This window comes from Vicia villosa, linkage group LG2 (assembly GCF_029867415.1).
Source record: "Vicia villosa cultivar HV-30 ecotype Madison, WI linkage group LG2, Vvil1.0, whole genome shotgun sequence".
In the NCBI taxonomy this organism is placed as follows: domain Eukaryota; kingdom Viridiplantae; phylum Streptophyta; class Magnoliopsida; order Fabales; family Fabaceae; genus Vicia; species Vicia villosa.
In genome coordinates, this window is record NC_081181.1 from 105,888,298 (window position 1) to 105,909,486 (window position 21,189).

Genomic DNA, 21,189 nt, shown 5'->3' on the forward strand with positions numbered 1-21,189 from the left:
TGTTCCCGTCAACATTTATTATTTTGATTAGTAACTTTGTGTTCCCGTTAATATTCAAAATTTGTTCCTGTTAATTTTTAAAATTTGGATAGTAACTTTTCGATAATATTCAAAATTTTGATCATTAACTTTGTGCTCCCGTTAATATTTAATATTTTAATCAATAACTCAGTGCTCCCGTTAATATTCAATATTTTGATTAGTAACTCCGTGTTCCCACTAATATTCAATATTTTGATCAATAAACTTCATTTCCCATTAATATTCAATATTTTGACCAGTAACTTCATGTTCCCCTTAATATTTAATATTTTGATCAGTAACTTCGTGTTCTCGTTGATATTCAATATTTTGTTCAGTAACTTCATGTTCCCGTTAAAATTCAATATTTTGATCAATAACTTCAAGTTCCCATTAATATTCATTATTTTGATCACTAACTTCGTGTTTCTGTTAATGTTTCAAATTTGTTCCTGTTAATATTCAATAGTTTGATTAATAACGCCATGTTTCCGTTATTATTCAATATTTTTAGCAGTAACTCCATGTTCCCGTTAATATTATATACTTTGCTTTGTAATTTAATACTCACGTTAATATTCAATATTTTGATTACTAACTTCATGTTCTCGTTAATATTCAATATTTTGATTAATAACTTCATGTTCCCGTTAATATTCAATATAGTTTGATCAATAACTTTGTTTTCCCGTTAATATTCAATAGTTTGATCAATAACTTCGTGTTCTCGTTAATATTCAATATTTTGATCAGTAACTTTATGCTCTCGTTAACATGCCATTTTTTATCAGTAACTTCATGTTTCCGTTAATATTCAATACATTTAATATTTTGATCAGTAATTTAATATTATATTTAATATTCAATATTTTGATTAGTAACTTCATGTACCCATTAATATTAAACAAAATTATATTAATATTCAATATTTTGATTAATAACTACATGTTCCCGTTAATATTCAATTTTGTTATCAGTAACTTCATGTTTCTATTAATATTCAATATTTTGATGATATTTTTGAAACAAAAATAAATTAATTTTAACATTGTTTAAAAATATTTGATGATAATTAAATTTTTTTATAATAACAAAAATCTTAAATTGACAAATTATAATGAAGAAATATTCTATCAAATTATATAATACAATTACTAATAAATATTTAATATAATTGATTAAACTCAATTTACAAATCAAATATATTATTCCATATATAAAATATTTGAATCAATAGTTAATTATTCCTATATATAAATATTTTTGTTTTGGAATTATTTATAAAACTATTTAGTCTTAATTGCAACTTTAATCCTCCTATTTTGTCTTTTTCTTGATTTTGATCCCTCTATTTTAAAAATCACTATTTTAGTCCCTTTTTAAAGTTTTCTGTGCAATTTTCGTCCCTCTATTTTGTTTTTTTCTGCAAAATTAGTCCCTATTCCTGTCTCTTTTTCATTAGAAAACTCAAAAAGGGGACCAAAATCGTGGTTTTAAAAATGGGGGGACTAAAATCGAGAAAAAGACAAAATAGGGGACCAAAGTTGCAATTAAGCCAATTAAATCAATTGTAAACTTATTCTCGTTATTACATTTAATTAAATGTGTTAATATCAGTACCTTATGTGCGTACCATATAATTACCCGTGTGTATCCGTAATATATTATTTTGTATTTGGATAGAATTGACCCATTAAAGTTTTAATGGTAATATTTCAATTATATTATATTATATATAGATAAATATATATATTGATTATTGATGAACTTGTTCAATTAAATTTTATATTTTATAAATGACAAATAAATTGTATGATTAATAAAAAATATCATACAATTTTGATATTATTTATTCATATATTACTTATGTTTCATTCTATTACTACTTATTCATACATTACTTATGTTTCATTCTATTACTATTTATCCATACAATACTTATGTTTCATTCGATTACTTATGCTTATTAACACCCATAGTTATTTTTAAATATTTTTTTAAAAAAAAGTCAATAGATCTAATATATTTATTTTATTTAATAATCTCTAAAAAATTTCATTTATATATATATATATATATATATATATATATATATATATATATATATATATATATATATATATAACTTTCATATTTTATATTTTAAATAATTTAGTAGTATTAGTAAGAAATCTTATTAAAGTGAAAATAGAAAATAGTAGTTAGTTTTTCTATACAGAGAATGACGATGGCACATGTTGTATTTTAAATATTTTGAAAATATACTTTATTTTTATAATAATATCTATGAATTTTTTATCAAAAAACTCCATACAATATATAAAAGCAATGATATGCCTAAAACATTTTATTAAAATATGTATCTAATAATATTTATCCTTTTGTTAAATGAGAGGTTAAAAATCTTCTAACCATATGAAATTTGGTTTCAAAATTATGTTGATAAATTCATTATTTTGGAAAGTTTCTATTAAATAATTTTGAAGGAAATCAAGTGAGATAAATTATATTTATTAATTTTTAATGATAATATGATTCACTCAATTTTTGGTGATACAACATCTTTGTAACGTATTTATTTTATACCAATTAAGATATTGGTAAGTAATTGATATGATTTTAATGTATTGATTCTATATCAATTAAATTATTCCCAACGTACTGATTTTAAGGTATGGGTCGTTAAAAAGGCTTTTATATCTTACAAAGTTAGATAATTTTAGGTAAATCATACAAAAGTACAATATTTACTCAAAATTATATTATTTTTAGGTAAATCATACAATATTGTAAAAACAATATAATTTTGTAAGATATAAAAGTACAATATTTTCTCAAATCTAATAATTTAAATATACATATGGTAAGTACTAAAAGAATAAGAAATCAAAAGTTGCAATCACATGCATTAAATCATAAATTAAAAGTTGCAATCAATCGATCAATGATTACTAAAGATAATTATGATATTTAACTTTTTTATAAGTAAATGATTTATGTCTTTTCATTCTAAACTCTTTATTTACCTAAAAAATATACTGTTTTTTTCTTTATTCTTTGATTCTATTTTCTTATACATTTCAAAATTATGTATATGTTTTGAATTTCTAATATTTTATTATATTCTATATTTATTTTTTTTGTTCGACCTTAGAATAAATAAATATCAATAATATTTTATAAAACAAACTTTATAAATTATATATATATATATATATATATATATATATATATATATATATATGATAAACTTAATTTTTTTAATTTGACCTAACTAAAATATTCTTTAGTTATATGAATTAATATACAATATTATGTTATTTATATATTATAATATCTATAATTTTTATAGCTACTAAGATTTAATATAAATATCACTCAAAGATAAAATCAATTAATCAATGAAATTTATTTATTAAAATTTGCAATAATATACCAATTATTTCCATATCAAGAAAATAGGTGTGCTGCTTCATTATTTCAACCAACCATTCTTTAAAATCACGTTCAAATCGACCATAATATTTGGATTATTATGGATAAGAAGTTAAAAATTGTAATCACATTAAATCAAAAAATTAAAAATAATAAATCAAAGTTGCAATCAGATTAAATCAAAAATTAAAGTTATGATATTTAATTTTTTTATAGGTAAATGATTTATGTCTTTTCATTTCAAAACTCTTTATTTACCTAAACAAATATAATGTTTTTTTCTTTACTCTTTGATTCTATTTTCTTATAAATTTCAAAATTATGTATACATTTTTAATTTGTAATATTTTATCTTTATTTTTTGTTTTGTTCGACCTTATAATAAATAAATATAAATAATATTTTATAAAACTAACTTTGTATATATTGATAAATTTAATTTCTTAATTTGACCTAACTAAAATATTCTTTAGTTCTATGAATTAATATAAAATATTATCTTATTTACATATTATAATATCTACAATTTCTATAATTACTAAGATTTAATATAAATATCACTCAAAAATAAAATCAATCAATTAAGATTTATTTATTAATATTTGCACTTAAAATATAAAAAATTAAAGTTCATTCTATGAATTAATATAAAATATCATGTTATTTACATAGTATAATATCTACATTTTTGACAAAACTTGCGCAAGCATAATCCATAAATTTCAATCAGATTCTCCATTGTATATTGACACCAGCCAACTTGATTTCTACTTCTACAGCTCAAACTTTCAGGACAGTCAAAAGAATATTTATTTCAAACGAATCGTATAGACGATGTTTTCTACTGTCTGCACCAGAAAAAAAATCCAAAACACATATTAGGACAATATTTAAATTGTTACTAAAAAAATAGAAAATAGGGATTGGAAACAACCCATGTAAAAAACAAACTTGACGCCAATTGGTACTTCAGAATGATACATTACAAATCCAACCTGCAAATAACATGAAACGCCAATTAGTACTTCAGAATGATACACTACAAATTCAACCTGCAAATAACATGAAAGATATTTTCTATCAAAAAAATGTTAAATTCCGGTTTGTCCACGAATAGTCGTGGGAATGGCTTTAATTGCAAAAATAGTATAAACCAAAATTTTCCACATGAATAGTCGTGGGAATGGCTGTAATTGCAAAAATAGTATAAACCAAAATTTTCCACGATTAGGTTTGATGAACATGATATATACTGTGAAAGTATGATGGTTATATATAGTAATGATAAAAGTGTTTTGGAACGTGGAAGGTGGAGGGCTTGGAAAGGCAGAAGCATTATATGAGGTCATTAGTGCTGTAAGCAGTTGTGAATGTGAATGGCCAAAGAAAGTAAATAATTTGTAACTGCGAGATCATGAGAGGTTGGAGGTTTAAAGTTCAATCCTACAATGGGAAAGGAATGATGTGGAATTTTGTGAGAAGAGAGGCTGATGTGGCATAGCTAAAAGATGAGGAGATCATGAGAGGTTGGAGGTTTAAAGTTCAATCCTACAATGGGAAAGGAATGATGTGGAATTTTGTGAGAAGAGAGGCTGATGTGGCATAGCTAAAAGATGAGGAAATGGTAGACTTTTCTTATATGATAGATAAAAATCTATGATCATTAATTTTTTATAGAATTTTAAAAATTGCACAAAAAATAAGTATACAATAAAAATGATGTGACATTTAATTCAAATGTGTAATATTTAATTATTGTAAAAAAAAATATTCATATTATCTTCATATTTAAAAACAATAATATAAGCAAAAAGAGACTTGAGATAGTGTCATATATAATTCAGATGTGCGACATTTAATCATTATTCATAAATTGATATTGTTATAACGAATAATTATAACAATGAAGAAAATAACATATTTGCAATATTGTTTAATGCATCAAACAAACATAAGTTGCAATTATAATAGTTCTATAATATATATCATAAAATAATTTGTACAAAAAATTATAATAATATAATAACAACAACAATAATAATATAATATAAATAGTAAATAGTATGAATTTATTTACGACAATAAACGATTAGAGTGGCTATGTTCAATAAATATAATAGATACCCATAATATTTTTTTTCTCGAAAAAGGTAGACTATTCGTATAATAATAAAATATTAATTAAAAAATGAAAATGTATTTTGAAATTAAAAGATATAAAAAATATTTAAGGTTAAATGAAAAAAATAATAATATTATATCATTCTTATAATTTAAGATGTTGTAAACATAACTTAATAGATACGTGTTGCAATTATAAACACAATAAGGTTAACAATATAATATTTTTCCTGAAATTTTACAAATCATAAGAAGTTAAGACATGAAAACCATCATCATACCTATTGTCATGTTTGTCACCTCCAATTTAAATGTGCACTTGATTGTCTTCATTCACAACTTTTTTTTTTCTATACAATATATTCTCACCTCACATACTTTGTATTTTGCGATCAACCACTCAATTTACATTACATTGAAAACTGAATAATCTATACAAAAAATACAATATATAAAATAATAATTACACCATATAGTACAATTTTAATTCTAGAAAAATTGAAAAAAATTCTATTATTCCTATAACCCAATGTTGCAATATTGCTTGAATTTCACGCCCGTGTGAAATGTGAATGGAAAAATGATATATAATAAGGTATATAAAAGAAATTTACGTAACTCATTTTTTATCAATTTCATATTGAATGAAAATCAAGAATTTGTATAAATTACATCAAGAAATACGTTTCATAGTTAATTATCAGTTTAGAATAAAAATAATACAAAATAAAAATTATCAAATTTAATACAATGAATATTTTTAATTCATGAGACAAAAAATTAAAGAAATTAAACGTATATTTATGGTAATAAATAGTAGCTAGTCAATTAAAATAATAATTTTTTATTAAATAACTTAATTATATAATACTTGTTTTTCAAAATATTTTGAAACAAAAATATGAGATTATTTGTGGGCTTATGAATTAAGGAAATTTTTTTATGGAATGGATAGAAAAAATAGTTCAACGTAAATATCAAGAAAATTTATTAACCAAATTAATATCATAATATTCAAATGAATGGGATATTTAAAGCAAATAAATTCTATAATAATAATTGTTTTATCTTAGGTGTATATTGATTATGTCTAAACTAATATTTAGGACATTTGAGATATATTGGATAACATAGTTCCATTTTTAAATTTTTATTTTTATAATATAACATAATTTTTTTATTTTTATTCTTAATGGTTCTAGTTTATTATGTTATTATTATTATTATTATTATTGTTTATAATAATTATTATTATTATTATAAATATATTTATATATATATATATATATATATATACACAATTTATTAAATTGCTAATAATAATAATAAAAACATTTTTTAAATATATTTTGAATCCAAAAATATTTTTTTTTTATTTTTTATATTATCATTGTAGTTTATTATTTATAATTTTAGTGATTATTAAAATAAAAAATCTACTTAATTGTTTATAAAACTATTATAAGTTATTTCCCATATTATTGCAGCATTTTGTATTTTATATATTTATATTTAGGCTTAATTACAATTTTTGTCTCCCTATTTTTTCGGATTCACGAAATTGGTCCCCCTATTTTTGATTTAAACAGTTTTGATCCCCCTATTTTAGATTTAAACAATTTTGATCCCCTTTCATATTTTTTTTACTTAAAATTAACGATATTTTCACTTTTTAAATGGAAAATTACTTTTAAAACATGAGAAATCACCGTATATAAATTTATTATTGAATTTATTAGATAAAAATATAAGTTAAAAAATAAAAAATTTCATCGATTTTCTTTGAAAAAATATGAGACGGGGACTAAAACTGTTTAAATATAAAATAAGGGGACCAAAACTGTTTGAATTTAAAATAGGATGACTAAATTCGTGAATCAAACAAAATAGGGGACCAAAACTGTAATTGAGCCTTATATTTATTATAATTCATAAACCCATTTGGATTATATTTTATTTATTAGACAATAATTATATATTTATTTGACAATCTTTAATGCAAAATTTATTTGAGATTTATATTTAAAATAAATATAGAATTGTATAAAATAAAAAATTGAAAATTTGATTTAATTTGAGAAGCTTTGTGAGTTTGCCACATAAACATGAGGCTTTGTGAGTTTGCCACGTAAGCATCAGGCTTTATAAATTTGCCACATAAGCATGAGGCTAGGGTTTTGTCTAGGATTGTCATCATGACAACCTCAGATTTATATTAAGTAGATAGATATAGAGGATCATTTTATTATGTTTATAATTTTTTTTCTAATGAGTTTATTCAAATATTATTTTATATACGAGTTTATTACAATATTCGAATATTATTATAGAGTTTTTATTGATTGATAATGACATTAGTATAGTAAAATGGAGTTTTTATTTTTTTTAGAGTTACAATTTGAAATGATAAATAATCATAAATAATGAGAAAAATATTTTAAAATTTTTAGTAAGTCATTAATGGTTTAATAGGAATGTAGGTTAGATAATAGATAAATAATTATAATTTTTATAAATAATAGTATTTTTAATTGTGGTAGTTGAATATTATATTATATTATTATTTATTTTTAATGTAGGGACAAATTAGTAAAATTACAATAAGGGTTTGTGTTTAGAGTTGTTACCAAGGTGACATGTGGCTAGGGTTGCCATCATGACAACCTTGAATTTATATATATTAAGATTAAGATTAAGATTAAGATTAAGATATTAAGATTAAGATAAGATTAAGATTAATATAAGATTAAGATTAAGATTAAGATTAAGATTAAGATTAAGATAAGATAAAATTAAGATTAAGATAAGATTAAGTTTAAGATAAAATTAAAATTAAGATATTAAGATAAGAATAATAATAATAATAATAATAATAATAATAATAATAATAATAATAATAATAATAATAATAATAAGGGTCATGCTAACATGTGCCCTAAGGGCACATATTAAGGATACTATAATTAAAAAAAGTTAAATATAATAAAATACAATAAAGTCATATTTAAAGTTTCGATACATTGAATAAATGCATTTCAAGAAAATAATTCTATAAATATCTCATTATCATGTGCCCTAAGGGTACATGTTAACTTTTCCCTAATAATAATCATAATAATGATCTTTACATAATATTACTATCTTTATTTGATAAAAAAATAAAATAATAACTATATTTATATTGTAATATTTTCTGTTTTAAATATTTATCCTTTTTTTATTTTCACTTAACACCACCTCTATGAAACAAAATCATCTCATTTTCTTAATTTTTTTTTCATTACTTTATTTTTTTTATTTTTTTTCATTACTTTATTTTTTTTCTAATAAATCCAAACACGCCATAAATACAAGTAGAGAAAAGTATTTTACTTAATGAATAAGATTCGCGTTTGCTTTGTCAGAAATACTTGGATCCCACGCAAATCGGTTTATAAATTGCACTCAAATCCTCTTCGATTTTCGCATCCTCCTTCTTTAACCCTACACAACTGTCCTTTTCAATCCAAATTTCCCCTTTTTCGTCAAACTTTCATCTCATCATCATGGCCGCCACAACTCTCGTTGGCCCACCTGAGATCTACACTCTCAAATCAAACCCCAACCCCACCACTACTCAAACCATCACCACCGCTGAAACCACCGCCACAATCACTAACGACGGTTTCATTGATCAAATGGTAGCCAACTTCAATTCCCTAGGAGCAACCCGGCAGCCACCGATGGGGTTAACCGAGAACATGTCACCAACATTTCTCTCCACAGGTAACCCCTGTCTCGACTTTTTCTTCCATGTCGTCCCTGACACTCCCTCTGAAACACTCGTTCAGAGACTTCAGCTTGCTTGGTCCCAAAACCCACTCACCGCCCTCAAACTTGTCTGTAACCTCCGTGGTGTTCGTGGTACCGGTAAGTCCGATCGTGAAGGCTTCTACTCCGCTGCTCTCTGGTTTCACCAACATCACCCCAAAACCCTAGCTTCCAATGTTCCCTCCCTCGCTGACTTTGGTTACTTCAAAGATCTCCCTGAGATCCTTTACCGTCTCCTAGAAGGTTCGCAGATTCGTAAAATTAGGAAAGAAGAGTGGACTCAGAGGAAACGTGGATCCAAAAACAAGCGCTCATCTACATCAGCCCCTTTTGGTGAAAGAAAAACAAAGAAGAAACAAACCAAAAAGAACGACGACAACAAAGGCTGGAAAGGTACTGCGAAAGACTCTGTGATGACTGAAGAGGTGGCAGCCAGAGCTAAGGCTGAGAAAGAAACCGCTCACTCTTTGAAGGAGGAGAAGAAGATTGCATTGGCTAAGAAGCTGGTTGAACGTTACAATCGTGACTCCAATTTCCGATCGCTTCATGATGCTATATCTGATCATTTTGCTGATTGCTTGAAGAAAGATCTGGAGTTTTTGAAATCTGGGTCTTCCACAAAAATTAGTCTTGCTGCAAAATGGTGTCCTTCAGTTGACTCTTCCTTTGATAGGTCTACGCTTTTGTGTGAGAGCATTGCAAAGAGGATCTTCCCTAGGGAGGAGTATGAGGGTGTGGAGGAGGCTCATTATGCTTATAGGGTTCGCGATCGTTTGAGGAAGGATGTGTTGGTGCCCTTGAGGAAGGTCTTGGAGTTGCCTGAGGTGTTTATTGGGGCTAATCAATGGAATTTGCTTCCTTACAATAGGGTTGCTTCTGTGGCCATGAAGTTTTATAAAGAGAAGTTTTTGAAGCATGATAAGGAGAGGTTTGAGAAGTACTTGGAGGATGTGAAAGCAGGGAAGACTACTATTGCAGCCGGTGCTTTGCTTCCCCATGAGATTATAGAGTCTTTGGAAGATGGAGATGGTGGGGAAGTTGCTGAGCTGCAATGGAAGAGAATAGTTGATGATTTGCTCAAGAAAGGAAAGATGAGTAATTGTCTTGCTGTGTGTGATGTGTCTGGGAGTATGTGTGGGATCCCTATGGAGGTATCTGTTGCATTGGGATTGTTGGTGTCTGAATTGAGTGCGGAACCCTGGAAAGGGAAGGTTATTACTTTCAGTGCCGAGCCTCAGCTTCATTTGATTGAGGGGGATAGTCTCAAGTCCAAAACAGAGTTTGTGAGGAACATGGATTGGGGGTATAACACTGATTTCCAGAAGGTGTTTGACCGAATATTGGATGTGGCTGTAAATGGGAAACTCAAGGAGGAACAGATGATTAAGAGGATATTTGTATTCAGTGACATGGAGTTTGATCAAGCTTCTGCAAACTCTTGGGAGACAGATTACCAAGCAATCACTAGGAAGTATAAAGAGAAAGGGTATGGTTCTTCTGTGCCTCAGATAGTTTTTTGGAATCTGAGAGACTCAAAGGCGACCCCGGTGCCAGCCACTCAGAAAGGAGTGGCGCTGGTGAGTGGATTTTCTAAGAATCTGCTGACATTGTTCTTGGATAATGAAGGTGATGTAAGCCCTGTAGAAGCCATGGAAGCTGCCATTGCTGGCCCTGAGTATCAGAAGCTAGTTGTGCTGGATTAGATTCTTTCTGTAGTTAGTAGTGCAACAACTTTAGCAATGTCATTGATAAATATTTCTATAACTTTGTATCTGCTAGAGTGTCAGTTTTTGAGTTAGAAATTTTGCATCAAATAAAATAAAAAATGAGCAATACTTGCCATACAGTTACTTATACTGTGGTTCTACTGTTTTCTAATTATAAATTTGATGTGTATTATATTTGCTTCTATTTTTTCCCCTGTCCAGGTATTTCTTTGTTCTTAGAATATTGCAAATGAGTAGATGCACCACCAACCATAGTCTTTTGCTTCCATTTTCAGTGTATCTTAGCTTTATGGCCTTACAAATTGTAGACACAGTTCTGTTAAAGATGCTTTTGTCGCTTGTCTACTGTGGCCTGGAAACTTTGACATGTCTACACATTACTTTCCTGTCTAACAGACAATTGAGTGTGACTGTAGCAGCAGGGATCCAGTTTTTGCTTGCTCTCCTTTAATGTATGAATGTCATGGCAGGAAAGAAGCGGGAATGACAATTTATGGACCAGTTACAACTTACCTGTGTCAATTGAGATGCAATGGGAAATTTCAGTCCATCCTGTTTGTGTTTGTCTTGCCTCTCGAAGGAATTAGCAACTGAGGATAATCCTCCAATGTTGATGTCGTGTGGCCATGTCCTTTGTAAGCAGTCTATCTTGAAAATGTCCAAGAATAACAAGTGTTTTAATTTTTTTGTCCCATAGATATTGAAGCATCTCATTGTATGAAATTATATTTGTGATTTTAATTTCATGGATTTGTATCAAATTTTCTTGTATCATGTGAATTACGTGTTAGTATAGATGAACAAGTTATAAGGTTTTAAAATTTTAGGACCTCTCACAAACATTTTAATTTTAAAATTTTGAGATCTCTAGAAATTTGAAGTCTATGAAAAATACATTAACTTAGTTCAAGTAAATGTAGTGAATTAAGTTTATACATAAAACCTAAAGTTTCAGAATTTGTGTATTTGATCTCAATTTTATGTTTAAAATTTCACTTACAATTCTATTGGATGAAGTTTATGTGATAGAGAATAGAAGTTAAAGAATCAACTAAAAGATGAATATATAGAAAAAGGATTAGAGTTATGTCAAATTAGACTTGAAATTGGCAAGAGGACATTGAAGTACAACAGATACAACTTTTATGCATTTAATAAATTCAAAATTCAAGGAAAAGTGAAAATAAAGGTAGGAAGCTGAAGAGATTTTTCTTGAGCCTTCGTATTAGAAGCACGTTGACGATTTTATTCCAAGATTACACGCTCACAAGCATAGTGTAAGCAATCCTTTTAGGGTCCACCTAAGCAAATCTCTTTGAACCCATCAAAGCGCAAGCCTCTTTGGATCATGGAAAGTTATGACTTGTCTCTAGGCGCATTATTTTAAAGTAATTTCTCGTATCAAATTGAAGAGGCGCTATATTATGTTAAAAATTTAATTCGAAAATATATTTTCGTATGCTTAAAAAATACATTTGAAGATGTATCTCTATAAATTCCATTTAATTAAAAATTAGCGGGTGGTCCGAATATGTATCTCTGGACGGTTTTGTTTCATATCTTCACGCTTGACCCTTCCCTTTTCCTCCTTCATTTTCTAAAACTTCTCAAAACAAAATATTTGAACTCACACATTCAAGTTTATCATCCATTCATTCAAACCTCTACCATTTGAGCTCTTTCCCTTCCTTTCCAGCATCTCATATCTCATACATTTAAGCTTTTACTTCTCATCAATTTGATTTGGTAAGTTTTAAAAAATTATATCTCTTATGTTTTGATTTGTAGTTAGTTGTTTAAGCTACATTAGCTATTTTAGGTACATTATATAGTAGTGTAAACGAAATTGGTAGCACCCGACGCAAGCCAAACTGCCTGATAAAATGAGACCAAATTCCTACAAAACAGGAGCATTTGATAATCGAACAACACAGGACAACATCAAAATAACTCTGGTAAGCAGAATGTGTAGCAAATTTGATGCTAGTTCGCACACAACTTTGATGATATTCCAAGATTTACTTGACACAAAATAAAAGGGCCTCCCAAAATTGCATTTCCTTGACAAACAATACATGCACCTGACTTGGGTCCACATTTGAATTTTGGATGGGTTTTTCTGGTTTAACATGTCTCAAGTGCTTAATGGGTCCATTATTTAGTATGAGAATTTCTTTATGAACCCATATGCATATTCACATACTTGCGATAAAATCCCAAAAATACTCATATATTTCGGATATGCATTTTCGAATACATATTTTTCTAAAAAAAATGAGTTATTTCGGAGATTTATCTCCGAGACAACATTTAAAAAAAAAGATATTTTCGGAGATGCATCTCCGAAATATTTTGGGGTTTCACTAAAACACAAACAGTCACCACCACTTCTCATATTTTGTTCAAAACTCAAATTTCCTTCTTCAAACTCATTGCTACCGAGTCCTAGTCAAGACACATTTTTTATTCAAACTCCAATCCAAAGCTCTAAGCTCCATTCAAGTGGTACTCAAGCTTCCAAAAATTATAAGTTTCCAACACTTTCAACCAGGGGAGGAGCCAAGGCCCAGCTAGCCCGGGCAAGCGCCCGGGCTCAACCTCTATTTTCTATGTAATCCCCACAATTTAATAGTTGATTTTTAGACAAAATCAGGGGCAAAAATAGTGAAAATAGGGTGTGAAAATTAAAACAGGTAAATAATCAATGGTGTAAATTTTTTGCCCAGGCTGTATAAAATTCCTGGCTCCGCCACTGCTTTCAACTCTAGCTTGAAATGTTATTAGGGTTGTTAGAAATTAGGTTAATGGTGTTTAATAAAGTTGTTGATGTTCAATGATATTGTTTGTATGTAAAAAATGCATTTTGTATGAGTTAGGGCAAGAAATGACAACTGTAAAAAATGGTTGTCGCATGTAATTTCAGAAGTGCATCTCCGTAAACACCTCTAACCAGTTTCAGATATGCACTTCCGAAATTTGCTCTGAACTTTTTTTTTTTAATTTTTACCTTGCATGTTCACTTTATCCATGTATTTTCGCGTTGCTTGCAACTTTGTGCTATGATAGTTGATCTTCTTTATTCTTAATCTCGCCATGCTTGTACTTTAATTTTTGTTAAGTATCATAGAGCTTGCACCTTACAGTGTTGGTTCATGTTCCTGGTCGACACGTCCCTATTTGTGGACATAAGTGCCACCTACATGGACATGACATACCTCAGATATTTTATTGATTTGACTACAATTCACGAGTGAAACGGGGGGCCGCCATTCTGGTAAATATGTACTAGAAGTTATATGAAGCGTGCATTTGGAAGACCAAACAGTTGAGTGGCTCTTGCACACTCCTCACCGTACATTTATTTTTAATTATATCACATTTTAAGCTCTTATTTGTGTTTGTGTTTTAACATGTTATCATATTTGTGTTTTAGAGTTGGATTATCTCTTACTTCCACCGTATCCACGGCTATGATCCTGATCCGTTGCACACTAACGTCATGCCCAAGGCTGCACAATACGTCCTCTAAAGGGGGGATCAGAAAGTGGGGCCATGTCCTGTATACCTCGACCACACTTCTCACGATGACATCAATTGGACACCCTTCAGTAGTTACGGTGATGTTGTCCTATTGGGCCGCACCGCATTATACTCCGGATGGTTGGCATGTGGGGCCAACACCATGGTCAGATATCTGCCGGGGAGGTGCATGAGACAGTTTGGGTTGAGGCTGCTCCTGACACCGTTACTCGTAAAGAGCTCACTACTATATTTGAGGATTGAGCGCATCATCTAGTCTTATAGGAGTATCGGCGTATGTGGACCACCCAGAGCTGACACTGTGTAGATGGTTACGTGACATGGTTTTATCTGGTGTCACATTCTATCATGACACTCGATGCTCAAGGATGTCCACCTAGGCCAGCGTACGAGGAGATCTTGGACAACCAGCAGGCTGAGGATGACCACGCCACAGATCTCTTGTCGATATGCCAGCGGATACAGTTGATTGGGCATGAGGCATTGGAGAGATGGATCATTGAGTAGGCCGGTTTAGAGATGGTTACCATAATGTAAAGGATGGTCAATGAGGTGTCTGGTGCGACGGCGTATAGGAGGCAAAGGTGGTCGCAGGGAGTTTGCAGTAGACATACTCAGTAGTAGTTCCTTATTTATGTTTTATTTATGACTTTTTTTCAGTGTTGTAATATTTTGACATTTTTCACTTGTCTGAACAACTATTTTTATTTATATTTTGACATTTCGGTGTTTTATTTTAGTCTACATTTTTTTATTTCCGTTACAGTTTGTCGGTCTATAAGAGGTATTTATTTCTGTTGTGATGCTCCGATTGTAACAATGCAATGTTGTTGTTTTTAAAAAATGGAGGGCTCTGAGTATATGTCGGATATGCATATCCGAAATTGGTTCATGGTATTTTCGGATATGCATATCCGAAATATTTTAAAATGAGATAGGGGTGACTTCAGATATGCATATCCGAATAGTATTTTGGAGTTTTCAAGAGTGTTTTCCACCCTATATGGGTGCATAAAGAAATTCCCTTTAATATTTCCTCAGTTGAATTATTTCTATCTTTTTTTCTTTCTTTTTTTTTTCCTCCAACTAAATGCTTCTTATCTCACATATCCATATCTCTCTTCATCTTAAACTTCATTCTCATTATTCAACCTGAGAGTAGACTAAATAGAATACGAATTGAACTGATCTTTTTGTATCACCTTTCCATAAATGTCAAAATCAATTTGAGAAAAATTGTTGAATTAATAAAAAAGGCATCACCAGGTCTTTTTTACATACAAACAAGTTTATGTATTAGAGCCAGGATAAACCTCAAGATCTAGAAAGGACATCAGAACTTAAACCTACAATATCTTATGCATGAGCCAACTCTTTATCAATTAATCCAATTTACTTTAACATCACCAAATTGTTTAATTGTGTAGAAAACATAGTAAAAATAAAATATTTTAATTTATTGTTATATGAAGCGACCTTATAAGGAAATAAAATTTAAATAACCACCTTTTAAAAAAAATACCAAAAAAACTATGTTTTGGAGAAATTTATTAAAGTGTCTAGGTTTGACTGCACACCCAGGAGTATGCGCCATACCAGATGGCGCCAACATTTAAAATATGGGAGCACGCGCCATTTGAAATGGCGCTTATGACCAATAAAAATTAGGTTAGCCATTTCAAATGGCGCCTATGTATATATTTAATTTTTTTTAATTTTTTTAAGGATTATATGTAACGTACGATAGTGGATAAAAGTCGGAAACAAACGATTTCATTAATTTAAACTGACAGATACATTAGAAAATTAAAATACTGAAACAACAACTGATAAAGAGAAAATTAAAATACGATTAGTGTCTGTCATCATCGTAACGCTCGTCGGTTCCACATCTAGGAGCGCGTATATAATGTTGAGGACGTGTACGACGAGCTCCACCCCCTTCCCCTTTGTGGTTCCTGTTGTGTCTGTATGGATGGGCCCAGAAGTGTTCCATCAATAATTTCGGTGTCAAGGAATTCGTCAAGGCCACCGTAGCGTCCTGGAAGTCGGTTGTCGTAAAGTCTGTTACCCATTCCCTCATAGCTTTGAAATGGTGGTGGGGGAGGAGGTGGAGCTATGACTTCTGGTTGGTAGCACCCGACGGCACTTGAAATTTCTTGATAAAAGGAAAATTGTTTGGTTGGTGTTGCGTAGCCATATGGGCTACGGTGGTGAGAGGCTTGTGATATGAGTGGGTCACCGTGGTCACTTTCATCCCATGGACCAAAGTCGAGACTTAGTTGGATTCTTGAGGAACCCGCCTCGTTGCGTTGGCTGAATGATCTGGAGGAGCTTCCTTCTTGGTATTGGGTGGTTCGTTTACGATTTTGGCGAGGTGGTTAACTGCATGGTTGAAATAGTGGTTGGGACTGGATTTGAAATAAGTTATGTTGTTGGTATCGGTCTTGTTGTTGGTAAAGTGGTTGAGACTGAGTCTAGAATGGGTTGTACTGTTGGTAGTTGGGTAGTTGGGTATTGTATTGGTATTGGTTTTGTTCTTGGTATTTGTTTTGTTGTTGGTATTGTTGTTGTTGTTGGTGGTATTCTTGTTGTTGTTATTGTTGCTGCTGCTGCTGTTCTTGTTGTGGGATGATGTAGTTTTTTCGGCGGGGGTCTATTAAGTAGAAAGGGTCTGCCACAAATAAATTGGGGGTGGTAACAATTCTGTACCAACTCATATATTGTCTTGATGGTTTCATTTCAGTATCACTAACAGGGAAGTTGAGGACATGGTCGCTACAATATTTCCACATCCGGCGCCATTCCGGAGCGAATTCCTTCCAGGTTTGGACAGTCCATTGATGATTGACTCGTTTCATATGCCACTCTCCCAAATCAGTTGGAGGATCAGGGATACCTTGATGCATCCCGAATTGGAGTTTTACTCGATCACTATGATGCATCTCGACGATGTTGTACCTCAGGATGGTCGTCTTTGCTGTCCAAATAGCGGCATCTTCAACGTTAGGTTCATGATCGAGTTCCAAGTATGGTCTCCAAATAAACTGCATGTACAAAACTTAATAATTAAATTGGTCATGTAATAAAAAAAGAACATGAAAGATGAAGAGATTAGAGATAATACATCCTTCGGTCTGTTTATGGTGATTTCCGGTAAACAACCGCTAGTCTTCCAAACTATAAAAAATATACTTTGGTTACTCGCAGGATCGACTAGATTGATCCTAGGACATAGTCAAAAAGCTTGTCGTTTGTGATAATTTGGTTCATATTTTGTTAGTTGTCTGGCTTTGAAATAAGAAATAAATAAACGAAATGTAAAGACTGACAATCGCCTTGTTATACACGTAAATACAACTTTGGCGAAAGATGAAGTAAATATAAGCTTGCAAGAAACTTAAAGTACAGGAACGTAAATTGCAGAATGTAAATGCTTCGAAATAAAGTTAAACGAAAGATAAAAGTGCAAGTATGTAAATGGCTGGAATGTAATGAAATATAAAAGATACTGAAAAGATACTTGCATAAAGATGAATACAAATGTATTTAAATTGGTGGTGTCATACGTACATTTCTCAGCGAACTCGTTCTCTTAACACTTGATACTTGAGCAATTTGTGAGTGATTTGTACAAAATGAACACACTGGATCCTGATATTAAGACCCTTATTTATACTAATTTCGACCCTAACGGTCCTACACTAACGAAATGCCACGTTGCTCACATGCATACGCTTCGAATCCCTGGGGCGCCATCTGTCCTTGTTCGGTTACACAGACTATTTCGAAATTCAAATCCTCCCGCCTGAATTCTCTTTCGATACGTGGAAACGTGATAAAAAACAAGAATGCTAAGAAACACGCCAAGCTTCAGTACCCTTCGTATTTCGAGAAAACGCTTAAGTCCAAAAGACAACTTGTCTCGAATCAGCTTCGATTTCCATCATCTTTACTTCAACTTAAACAACATCCTTGAATCATGGCCATCAGGAGCCATTTTTATTCTCAGAAATGGTCATCAGAAACCATCCTTCTTCGAACTCTAATTCTTCAAAGAATATTTTCTTCAAACGAAATCTCCAGCTAACACGGTCGTAAGTGATCAAGAAATTGGCGGTAAATCACGATGTTTCCCCTCGGATTCAGGCTATAGTTCATTCCTTTTACGCAAAATCTGAAATGCAGTATATATTTGTTAGCTGAAGTAAACCCTAATGATTTTATTTGAATTAAAATAAGATTCAAATACTCACTTTGTTGCGTAGGGGAACGTGTATTCGCCGTTGTTTGCGGGGGCTAGTATAGGCATTCTCTACCACCCCCACATTTGGACCAAGAGAGCGCATCCATAGAACGTGCAAGAATCTCTCTTAGCGTTCTTACATAGGGATTGATACAGCATAGCCAGGACAGCAGACCCCCAACTATATTGACCAACTTTATCAACATCAAGAAGCAAACATAAATACATAAAATTAACTGTGTTTCCAGTACTTTCTAGAAATAACACGTTTCCAAATAGCAACATCAAGTAACACCTAGTTTACATCAGTTTATCATTTTCAAACGAATTTTCGTTCAAACGAAACACTCTATAATATTCCTTAAGGGCCTTTAGGTTGATACCCTGGCCCCTAGCACCTGCATCACCTTCTATCAAATCAATGGCCAATGCTTGCTCACAAAGGGAATTGGCTTGTTGGACAACCCCATTAACGGCCTTACCTGCTACTGGAAGGCCCAACAACATGTATACATCTTCCAGGGTTATTGTGCATTCCCGGTTGGAAGATGAAACGTGTGAGTTTCTGGCCTCCATCGTTCTAACAAGGCCAAGACAAACTTAAGATCAATGGTTTGGTTAGTAATGTAGATAATGTGCCTAAACCTCCTGCACATATGACTAACTTGAACTTACAAGGCGACGAAACTTCATTCGATATCTTCTTCAACCCGTACATACAAAGTGATGAAGTGTTAAAGACCAGAGATAAGTTTCTTTATAAGGAGGCATGTCTGAGAACTATTAAAAAATGGAACATGCCACATAATGTTGATTCTGAAATGGATCGCTCGAACCTAGAAAGGTATATAATCATTTGTAAAAACCCTGATTGTGCATTTAGACTGTGTGCTTCGTATAGGAAGAGAAGTGATGCCTGGGTCATAGGGTCGATTTCACAATAACACACATGTGTCAACTCCAATATGTCCCAAGATCATACGAAGCTTAGTTATGATCTTATCTTCCAGGAGATCTTGCCTCTTATCAACTGTGACCCGTCTCTAAAGGTGAAAACGATTATCCCGCATACCGTTATAGCATACAATTATACTTTATCCTACAGAAAGGCTTGGATAGCGAAAACAAAGGCCATTGAAATTGTGTACAATAATTGGGAAGAGTCATACAAAAATCTTCCACGTTACCTAACTGCGCTTCAAACATATGCTCCTGACACCGTTTCTATTCTAGAGACATTGCCAGCGCATGCCTCGCATGGAACCCGTGTCCAAGGAAATGAAATATTCCATCGCCTTTTCTGGGCTTTCCAACCTTGCATACGAGGGTTTGCATATTGTAAACCGATACTGCAAATCGATGGAACTTGGTTATATGGTAAATTAGGGGTGTTCAAAACCAAACCAACCCAATATAAAACCGCAAACCAAACCAAATCGAAACCGCAAAAATCCGCATTTGGTTCGGATTTGTTTGGGTCATCTTTTAACAAAATCACACGATTCGGTTCGGTTTGTGATTTGTATTTTGTAAACCGAACCAAACCGATTCAAGCCGCATTATGTTACAACCTAACTTTTACTTAACTCACATCCAACCCAAACTTAAACTTATTACACCTCAGCCTTATGATTACGAATATTTTTTTCATCCTTACACATATGATTTTAGTCTCGATCTTCTCAAATCTCTAATAGCGTTATCACGCCTTCTTTGCCACATACATCTTCCCTCTTCTTCTCTAATCTCTACTCTCTTATATTATTTCTTTTTCACCTTCTCATTTTTATGCAAATGTTCCATATTTCAGTTTCGTTTTTATCGCACATCTTCTTCACTAATATCTCAACTCTTTTGTTTTCTCTTTTTCATCTTCACTAATCTCTCGTCTCTTCTATTTTTTTTTGTTTCATTATAATAATTTTTATATTGTTTTATGCTATTATTTTATGTTTATTATTCCACTTTTGTCTAACTTAATTTTTACATATTAAATGAAAGTTGTTGTCAAAATATGACGAGTTTTGTTGTTATTTGATAGTGTAAAAATGTCTAAATACAAAGTTATGTTGTCATCTATATGTGTATGTATGGATCAATAAAATATTTGTAAGAAACCGAACCAATCGAACCGAACCAAACCGCATTGGTTTGGTTTGGTTCGGTTTTTTTCTAAAAGTCAACCGAACCAAACCAAACCGCATAATTTTTTCTCTTGCGGTTCGGATTTTTTAGCCAAAACCGCCTAAACCGCACCGCGAACACCCCTCTGGTAAATACAAAGGAACC

At 31.0% G+C, this 21,189-nt stretch overlaps 1 protein-coding gene across 1 annotated transcript; it reads left to right on the top strand.

Moving 5' to 3' along the window:
• The first annotated feature begins 8,999 nt into the window (after positions 1-8,999).
• On the top strand, positions 9,000-11,241 carry LOC131651744 (uncharacterized). The gene has a single exon (XM_058921434.1). It carries the CDS (start codon positions 9,123-9,125, stop codon positions 11,088-11,090), a length of 1,968 nt encoding a protein of 655 aa, XP_058777417.1. The 5' UTR covers positions 9,000-9,122; the 3' UTR covers positions 11,091-11,241.
• The last annotated feature ends 9,948 nt before the right edge of the window (positions 11,242-21,189 follow it).